Source organism: Nymphalis io, chromosome 12, assembly GCF_905147045.1.
Source record: "Nymphalis io chromosome 12, ilAglIoxx1.1, whole genome shotgun sequence".
Lineage (NCBI taxonomy): Eukaryota > Metazoa > Arthropoda > Insecta > Lepidoptera > Nymphalidae > Nymphalis > Nymphalis io.
The window spans coordinates 11754145-11764291 of NC_065899.1; the positions used below are offsets into that span (position 1 = coordinate 11754145).

Consider the following 10147-nt stretch of genomic DNA (forward strand, 5'->3'; position numbering starts at 1 on the left):
TTCGTCAAGGGTTTTTTTTTTAATTTGACATTTCTAATTATAATAAAAACACACATCTTAATCAGAAGTAAGGTTTCGAATAACACACACTTAAAATTTTGACTAAAAAATTATCACCAGCTGTTAAACACTAATAATAATCATTGTTTGTCAAACATTACATAATTTCGAAGAAATATGATTTCACACCAAGAGATTCCATAACATGTGATAATCAAAAATTTTGTTATAATATTTGATTTTTTATAAATAAAACAATAAATTGTCGCAATAAAAATTTGCCAAACATTACTTTTCAATGGTCGTTTAGATTGTTTAGGTCAAATGATAAAAACCTATGTATAAAAATAAAAATATGGTCACCTTGTAGTCAGTTTGGTAAGTACATAATGTATGATTAAACATAATTATTGTATTTAAATAAATAAAAATAAAGTAATACTATAAATTCATGATCAAAAATTTCACTCAAATTCAAAAGGACTTATAACAAAACAGATTTTCATACACTTTTTAACATTTAAAGGTGATTGCTGCATATTTTAATAATAAATATCCTAAGAAATATAGGCACCATTATTATTTTAAAGGATGGAGATCAATGTTTTTTTCAAAGGAAAAAAAGAGATTCTATTATTAAATAAGCATAATAAAAAATGCCATAAAAAAATTAAATTAAAAAAAAATATTCATTCCAAGCCGACAAAAATGGCAACACAAATATTTGATGATCTCCTTTCATACGATCTTATTTTTTTTTCAGTTCAGGAATCATTAAGCGTGTTATTTTTGTAAATAATTGCATTAAATATGTATAATAGACAAATGTTTACCAGCGATCATTAATCAAAAAGATTCTTGTGGATTCTGTTTTTTTAAGGTGTAAGTTTTTAAATGCAATATGATTATATAAATCAATTTTGTTTTACATTATTGATATAAAATAAAATTATGAGGCTTCTTGTTCAACTAGCGCCGCTTGAGACAAAGAAATCTGTTGGGACCTAGGCAGTGGTCTCACAAGGAACATTTTAATACATGGTGCTAATAAATATAATAAAACCGCGGCTGCTATAATTGATATGGCACATAGGGTCCATTGAGCTGCTTTTATTGACACTGCTACATCTGGGACGGGTTTGGTGAGCTGGCATAAAAGTGAGAGAGACATGGAGTAGTTATGAGGTCCCGTTATATGAGCTTTGGGTCCACAGTTGGAAGGTTGCCAGCCAATCCAACCGGCTGATCTATTAAATAGTACCTTGAAATTAAAAAAAAAATACCTATATTGTGTTCTTATTTAAACAGTTATAATAAATATATATGAAAATTATCTGCTGATTTTTAAATGATTGCTCAATTAAATTAAATGACAAATTAAAAAAGGCGTAGTTATAAATAACATTTTCTTACCTGTAATCCTTCCATGGCCGTATAGCCTAGCACAGTTTCTTTTCCACCAGCCTCGAGGCCTAATTTGTAGCAGAACTCCGAAACGGTACCCCCTTCCCCGCTGTTGTTACGAGCGGTTACAACTCGCATGAAGTTCTAGAAAATAAATATTAATATATCATCCGATACAAATTACATATTACGACGAATGACGTCAGATTTAAGGATTTCACTGGATTGGTTTCATCTTCACAGTGATGACCGATAATCGAAATAATACTAAGCAGACCATATTCTAATATCAAAGGAAAAAATAAATAAACAAATATGACCTTGATTTGGCATGGCATGACATCACTGGTTCAGCTCTAAAATAATCTGTGTGTGTGTGTGTGTGTGTTTTTTTTTTATTCGCCAAACATTTTACAAAGCACTTAATATTTCTTACTTCGCCAATATCTATGGGCGGTAGTGACACTTACCCGTCCGCCTTCCTATACTATATTTAATATCAATATATATCTATGTGTATATAAAAATAAACCTCGAATATAATTATATTGTAAAAAAATATATATACCTGTGGTGGAATTACCAGGGTGAAATACTGATTATCCGCGTCCGTACTAAGAAGATCAATCGCTATTGATGGTAGTGACCATTCTTGAGGTTCGGGCCAACAGGCAGCCTGAAAAAGTTCAATGAAATATAAAGCTGCTCTCTTTTGTCTATGTCTAGCTCCAATACTCTTCGTGTACAGGATATTTCTAAAAGCGAGGGTTGTATTGTACGTTTTGAACGGCCAGCATGAGTTATGATTCGTCGTAACATCCTGTAAATGTCCCACTGCTGGGCTAAAGCTCTCCTCTGCCTTTTTGAGGAAAAGGTTTGGAGCTTATTCCACCACGCTGGTCCAATGCGGGTTGGTAGAATACATATGTGGCAGAATTTCAGTGAAATTAGACACATGCAGGTTTCCTCACGATGTTTTTTCTTCACCGTAAAGCACGAGACGAATTATAATCACAAATTAAGTACATGAAAATTCAGTGGTGCTTGCCCGGGTTCGAACCCACGATCATCGGTTAAGATTCACGCGTTCTTACCACTGGGCCATCTCGGCTCATCCACATTTGGTGGATCATGATTATGATCCACAAAATGTGGTGAGAAATTAGAAATGTTTTTACTAAAAGGTTATGGATAATTTTGATTCTTGATTTGTTTCATTTTGACAGTCATGCCTGCGAGCAGGGACGGATTTTCCTATAGACGGAAAAGGCCCTTTAAAGGCTTAGGGCACCAAAATTTAGAGAGCGGCAAATCGCCCTTTCTGTAAACCCAAAAGCATGTCCATAGCACCTATAGAAAAACCTAATTTAATTCTTATATATCATTCGAGTTTTCGTGTTTTACGGGAAGCTATCTTCCATAGGCGTAGGGTAGCCAAGGTATGAAATCCGCTTCTGTCTAAAAGAATCAGCAGGTTTGGATATATGCATTGGAATTAAATGTACAATATACTGACGCCAGAAAAATTATATCAATGGAAATAAAGACGATCGTCATTACTGTTTCCTTCGTGTACATATTTAAAACAAACAACATAATATGAATTATTGATAAAATATTCTTTTGAACTTGAAGCTACCCGATTCAGAGATCTCTCTCTTTCAAGAGAAAAAAAATATAATTCAGACAAAATTATACTTTTTTTTTTTTTTTTTTATAAGCGCCGGAATGGCAAATGACTACTCCACCTGATGGTAAGGGGTAGTAGAGTCCAAACGCGACGACGGCCAGTACAGTCGGGAAGAATGTTCTCCACTAGCCGTCCCCGCCTTGCCGGCCCGCAAGATGCCTCTTCACGCCTCGTTTGAAGGAACCCGGGTTGTAAGAGGAGGGGGAACACGTGAGCTGGTAAGGAATTCCATTTTTTGGAAGTGCGACAAAGAAAGGAGTTGCCATATTTCTTTGTGCGCGATGGAATTGATGTCACAGTTAGGCGGTGACATCGAGAACCAGCTCGCGTGGACTTAAGAAGGAAGGGGGAAGCAGGATACCTGAAGATAGGATTTTTATATAAGAGAAGAAATAATAGTATATATTAGTATATTTTACCTCTCCGTGATACCAAAATTCGTCTAGAATTAGAATATTCGACGTTTGAGCTGCACTACGAAGTTCATTCACCACCTAGATGACAAAAAAAGGACAATTAATTTATGGAAAATCTATAACGCAGTGGCCGAGATGGCCTAGTGGTTAGAACGCGTGAATCTTAACTGATGATCGTGGGTTCAAGCCCGGGCAAGCACCACTGAATTTTTATGTGCTTAATTTGAGATTATAATTCATCTCGTGTTTGACGGCGAAGGAAAAATATCGTGAGGAAACCTGCATGTGTCTAATTTCATTGAAATTATGTCACATGTGTATTCTACCAACCCGCATTGGAGCAGCGTGGTGGAATAAGCTCCAAACCTTCTCCTCAAAAAGGGAGAGGAGGCCTTAGCCCAGCAGTGGGACATTAACAGACTGTTACTGTTTTACTATAACACAGTTGCGTAAGAAATGAATTTATCTGATCTATTTTAATGTATAAGATGAGTAATAAATTGAAATCATACTCATTTTTATTCCAGACAAATCACTTCGGAGATGTTTTTCAGTTTGTATTAGTGCACCGTCAGCAGACAATTTTTTTTTTTATAGAATTGGAAGGCGGGCGAGGCCACCTGATGGTAAGTGGTCACCAACGCCCAAAGACATTGGCATTGTAAGAAATGTTAACCATCGCTTACATCACCAATGTGCCACCAACTTTTAGAACTTAGATGTTATGTCCCTTGTGCCTGTAATTACACTGGCTCACTCACCCTTCAAACCGGAACACAACAATACCGAGTACTGCTGTTTTGCGGTAGAATATCTGATGAGTGGGTGGTACCTACTCAGACGAGCTTGCACAAAGCTCTACCACCAGTAGAGAATAAATAATTATTATATTTTTTACAGGTTATACATATTAAACGTCATTTATAATTTATATTAATATTTTGTAATAATATTATCATGAAGGTCTTCAACTGTAGAAATTGGTTGTTATCCTCACCCTCGCTTTCATCCCATAAATCATTTATGTTACAAATCATTCTTTCTGATATTGTATCTAAAGTCTTACCCTGAAATTACTTTTCCTCTTGAATAGCATTTAGACAAACATTCATCCATACCTCTATAGTTATTACATTAAATTTTTCATACATTGTGACATAAGTTTATTATGAACTAATCAGTAAGAAAATAATACTAAGATAATAACTGGCGCAAACTGGTTTATGTCGGTTTTTGTAGCTGTGTGTGTTATACTACTACAAATGAAAAACACATTTCCAAGCTGATTTATCTGCATCTTATTCACGCATAAAGCGTTTTTACCCATTTAAATATATAACAAACCTTATTATGATATAATTTATTTAATAAAGAGAATTGAATTGAGTAATTCAAAATGACATTTTTTCATGAATCGATAATGAAAACCATAAATTATTCAAGACTACCAATGATATCACATCAAATCAAAGCTGTTTATTTGTCTTGAGATATACAAAGCAATAATATACTTGCCTCTCTAAAAACGACGTCTGGTAACCTTATGTTAGTGGTACCGCTGTCAACAATACTCTTTTCTTCATTTAGCTTTATGCATGTTTCCCTGTAATTACTGTCGGCACCATTATCGGTAGTCTGGTTGCTCTCAAAATATTTCAACGATGTATTCGTAGACTTGTTCGTTGGTGAAGATATTCTGACAGCTAGAACACCGACTTCATACCATCTCTTCCGTAAAATTGGTGTACGATATATAACTCCACTTTTTGTCATACTGTCGTCTGAAATTGAAAGTATTCATATAACGATTATTATTTAATAAATAATTTGATTAAAATGTTAAGAGTTCTTTTAAGACTAAGAAAGTGTACTAAGATAATGCAGCAACATCTTATAAGCTGCATGGTAGCGGAAAACTAATCCACTAGTAAAGGTATTGAAAATGAAAGACTGGTCAAAATTGGGTAAAAATAAAATCATAGTTAGGTCGAAATTACAATAACTTCAAATACATGTCAAGGTGGTTTTCCGTTGCGTCTTATAAGACAGACCCGGAAGAGACCGTACCCACGCTCCGTTGGATGAAAGCCATCTGCGGAAGCGCAGACAAGTGCGTAGCGTCCGGTAACTTCAAATGTGCGGAGGGATTATTGTTATTTTGGAATGGTATCAAATCCCTTACCGACAAAAACCGGCACGCACCATTATAAGTCATCTTCATATGTTAGTTCTGCGTACTTGAGATACCTATTTCACTTTACTATTTTGATACCAAACTATTTATTACATTCTATTATTATGATTTAAAAAAGTGAGTGAAGATTTAAGATCAAATGTTCAGATGGAACTCAATGTAATATCTCTAATTTTATGAGACACCTTATGTATTCACCTCTCACTCTAAAGAACCTGAATTCACAGAAGATGAGGACTGAGCTTTACCAACTTTATGCCAGCATTTTAACTTTATGACAGCAGAAAATTTTTTTGTTACTTCTCACTGGTAAAGAAACAATTCTTAGGGGTTCTTATATGCTTATAATTCTTATACTTACCAAACATTTCAAATTTTCCATAGTGCGTGGCATTTGTTAAACTCTGAACACCGCATAATTTGAGTTGGAATGACATTGGTTTATTTAAATTTTTTTCAACGGAGTCCAACCACGACCCAACTACCACATTCTCACCCCAAGCACCTACAGGTAAATATGCCAAGCCAAGAAGACCCTAAAACCATATGCATAAGTTATAAATTAGATGATTTCAATAATTATTAATTTATAAGAATACTTTCTCCTCTCTTTCAAATCTTAGACCAACCATAATATATTTATTATATATTTACAAACAAGCTTTAATACATTTTCTCATGAGAATTAAGGTCCTTTAAAGATCTTATGTTTTAGACAAGATAAACACAAGTTATTCTTATAGTCGTACTTTATTCAGTAAAAACCTCATTTAAGTGACTAATTAGGGCCATAAGAAATCCATACAATTCTAAATAATGAAAATGGCAATATAATCTGTATTCCCATTAATTATAGTAAAAAAAAATTGTAATCATATTTCATAGTATTTATTTATTGGGATGATGATGCCTTCCTGTCTGATTTTGCCACGGTGGTCAATATCAAGGGATACTAGGCAAATTTATAGAACATATTATTGTGCAAAAGTGTGTGCTCAAACACAGATGCAAACAAAACAGCTACTATAAATAATCTTTCTAAAAAGTGAAAAGTATCTTTCCCAATGATTGTCATATATGACAATCATTGGGAAAGATACTAAGATACAATTTTATATCTTTTCATTATATTGTATGTAATCTATTTCTGGTTTTATCTATTTATCTATCAATCAATTTTATAATTACATTAAAATATATTTTTTTAAATATTTTTACTATATCTTTTTGTAATATTCAATAATACCTTACCTGCCATCCTGATCCATTCATGAAAAACTTATGACTCCTCGTTATAAGAGCAATATCACACCTAACTTCTGGTACCGAATTCAGTGATGAAAATTTTACAAGATCTGATGCTAAGTGCCCAACCCATGTCCCTTGAGAGTATTTTGCTTGCACCTAAAAATATTTACCGTAATGACATTACCAATAAATTTTATTATCGATATATTCCTGTCTTATTATTTTGAATGTCAAATGAATAACGACATAAAGATAGACATCAATGTAAAACAAAACAGCCACTAAATAATGTTAATAAGTAGGGTCGTAAATTATTAACAAATTAATTGTCATGATAACTAATTCTTAAATTAAGTCTAGCAATTTAGAAGTACATTAGCACAAGTGTGCTATGTACAATTCCAAAGCACAAGCTTTTGGACAGTGTGTATTTACTTAACTTGTATGTTTCTTTAGTTTGTAAATTTTATTTATTTTTTATAATTTTCATTATATAAATTAATTAGATAACTTCCAAATTATTGAATAAGTTTGTATTTTCCTCTATATTTAATTGAAAATACTAATGAATACTTAATTATATAATTAAAATTATACAATTGCATTATATTTTTGAATATAATGATTGATATGTTCTATTACAAGAGAAGTCATTAATTAAATATAGGATAGAAGGAGCAGCCTGAACCCTTACAAGTGCAATAGCTATCATATGTCAGGTTAAGTGAGTTTAATTTAAAAATACTTATTGAGGGTCAATAAAACATACCTCTTTACCACTGTTGTTTAAGGTTGTGGAGTTTTCACAACGAAAATATTTATTACTGTCTTTTCTAGCATAAGAAGCAATAGCCAGTGTAGTGCTGCCTGTATCCACTAAAACACTTAACTGAAAATAAAAAAAATCAACTTATTTTTTCGATCGAAGTATGGGCATATTTTGTTAAGGAAACATTACGGATGACATAAGTCACTAAAAATATATTTGTTCGAATGTTGTCTGAGCATTTTTAGTTTTTACCTTTTGTTCAGGATGTCCAATTTTAATTTCCAAAGCATAAGCTTGGCCAGCGTCCCCGTAAAGATTGAATTCTTCGCAATACGATTTGTTAAAAATAATAAGCAGAAAAAAATAACACAAACTTGTTATAAACATTATTGCTCTGAGATCATACTGTCATTAAACTGTAATTATAAATATAACTGATTTATTCAAGTAAGGGTGGTGGCATATTCACAGTAGCTATGTACTTTATGTTGAAGTCCTAGTACTACGTTTTGTCTAAAGATTTTGAGTGGCTTCTATTGACTGCGTAGACTCAGCAAACTTGAGTTTTAAGTGCTACTCCAAGTTGGTACTTGTACTTGTACATAGTACTTCATTTGACACTTGCTGTCAACTTTTAGTTTTTTTTATTTAATTATTCTTTAATAGGCTAAACGTATATCACCATACAGCCATACTGAATCAAACGCATTGCTATATTTCATTGAAAAATATCTTGATAAAAGTAAAATTGTATCTAAAAAAAGAATGAAATATTTTTTTGAAAATGGAAATGGCAATTATAAAATATATAACGTTATATTAATATGTTATTATTTTGTATTTATTATTATTTCTTAATCTATATTAAGTTTGAAGTTACCACATTACATTTAATTTAATTTAATTTTGCTCAGCTGGTAACTTAGTAAATTTGACAGCCAAAACAATAGATACTATTGGCGCCTTTTTTAACTTCTTTCATCTTCGTTGAGGTAATATGTCAAAATAAATAAAAATTAAAAGTTTTTTTATGTTTACGTAGTTTGAATAATTGGGAATAAAGTTAAATACCAAAATGAGTCTTTGGGTGGATAAACATCGACCGAGAGATTTAATGAAGTTAGATTATCACAAAGACCAAGCTCTAAGATTAAAAAATCTTGTTCAACAAAGTGACTTTCCCCACTTGCTTGTTTACGGACCCTCAGGAGCCGGTAAAAAAACAAGAATTATGTGCCTATTAAGAGAATTATACGGTTCTGGAGCTGAACGTTTACGACAAGAAACTATGCATTTTACAACGCCTTCAAATAAGAAAATTGAAATTATGACTGTAAGCAGTAATTATCACATTGAAGTTAATCCAACCGATGTTGGGATACATGATCGTGTTGTTATCATGGATTTGGTGAAGAATGTAGCGCAAACACATCAAATAGATTCTTCTGGCCAACGTGAGTTTAAGGTTGTAATATTGAATGAAGTTGATGATTTAACGAAAGATGCCCAACATGCATTGCGACGTACAATGGAGAAATACGTAAGTACATGTCGGCTTATTCTTATAGCTAACTCAATTTCGAGGGTCATTCCAGCCATTAGATCACGTTGCTTGACAATAAGAGTACCCGCACCGACAGAAACTGAAATTGTTAGTGTTTTACAAGCAGTTTGTAAAAAAGAGGGTTTAAGCTTACCAAGCGAATTGGCGACGCGTATTGCAAAGTGCGCGGACAGAAATTTGCGACGGGCATTATTGATGTGCGAGTCGTGTAAAGTCCAAAAATACCCATTTACTCCTGATCAAAAAGTACCAGAACCCGACTGGCAGATATTCATAAGAGACACTGCATCAATGGCATTATCCGAACAATCTCCTAAAAAACTTGGTGAAGTAAGACAGAAATTGTATGAGCTGATAATTCATGGGATCCCACCAGATATAATTTTTGCTGGTTTGTTGAAAGAGCTTGTACGTAATTGTGACATGGCTATGAAATGTCAAATTGCAAATCATGCAGCTCAATTTGAGCATAGAATGAGGCTTGGAAATAAGCCCATATTTCATCTTGAAGCTTTTGTTGCCAAATTTATGGCCATTTATAAGAAATTTGTTGAAGAATCCCTTGGTGATGCATTTTAATTGTTGTTTATATTGATATACCATGGATGGTTAAAGCAAAAATCTTCAACATCAACATCGGCCAATCAAAATTAAATGATGAGTATAAGCCGAAAGGAATGCCTAAGCTCTCGGTTCCCCACCATCAGCATCCAGTTGAGTTCCGCCACGTCCTTCATATTTAATAAAAATGTTCTTTATAAAAATGTATTTGATTATTAAACTTCTGGGAAATTATAGATTATCAAAAATTATACATGAATAAATTATGAATTTTTGTTTATTTTAAAATAAGAGATATAAT

The 10147-nt window shown here is 32.9% G+C and overlaps 2 protein-coding genes across 2 annotated transcripts; one reads left to right on the forward strand and one right to left on the reverse strand.

The window, feature by feature from the left end:
• Positions 1–287: 287 nt before the first annotated feature.
• LOC126772496 (beta-secretase 1-like) lies at positions 288–8303 on the reverse strand. The gene is made up of 9 exons (XM_050492889.1): positions 7974–8303; positions 7722–7841; positions 6956–7108; positions 6066–6240; positions 5026–5291; positions 3514–3588; positions 1973–2080; positions 1414–1548; positions 288–1261 (listed from the first exon to the last, which is right to left on the reverse strand). Exons 1-9 carry the CDS (start codon positions 8106–8108, stop codon positions 950–952), a joined length of 1479 nt encoding a protein of 492 aa, XP_050348846.1. The 5' UTR covers positions 8109–8303; the 3' UTR covers positions 288–949.
• A 409-nt stretch (positions 8304–8712) lies between these two features.
• Positions 8713–10065, forward strand: LOC126772506 (replication factor C subunit 3). Its single transcript, XM_050492903.1, has one exon. The coding sequence runs from the start codon at positions 8797–8799 to the stop codon at positions 9862–9864; it is 1068 nt and encodes a 355-aa protein (XP_050348860.1). The 5' UTR covers positions 8713–8796; the 3' UTR covers positions 9865–10065.
• Positions 10066–10147: the final 82 nt, after the last annotated feature.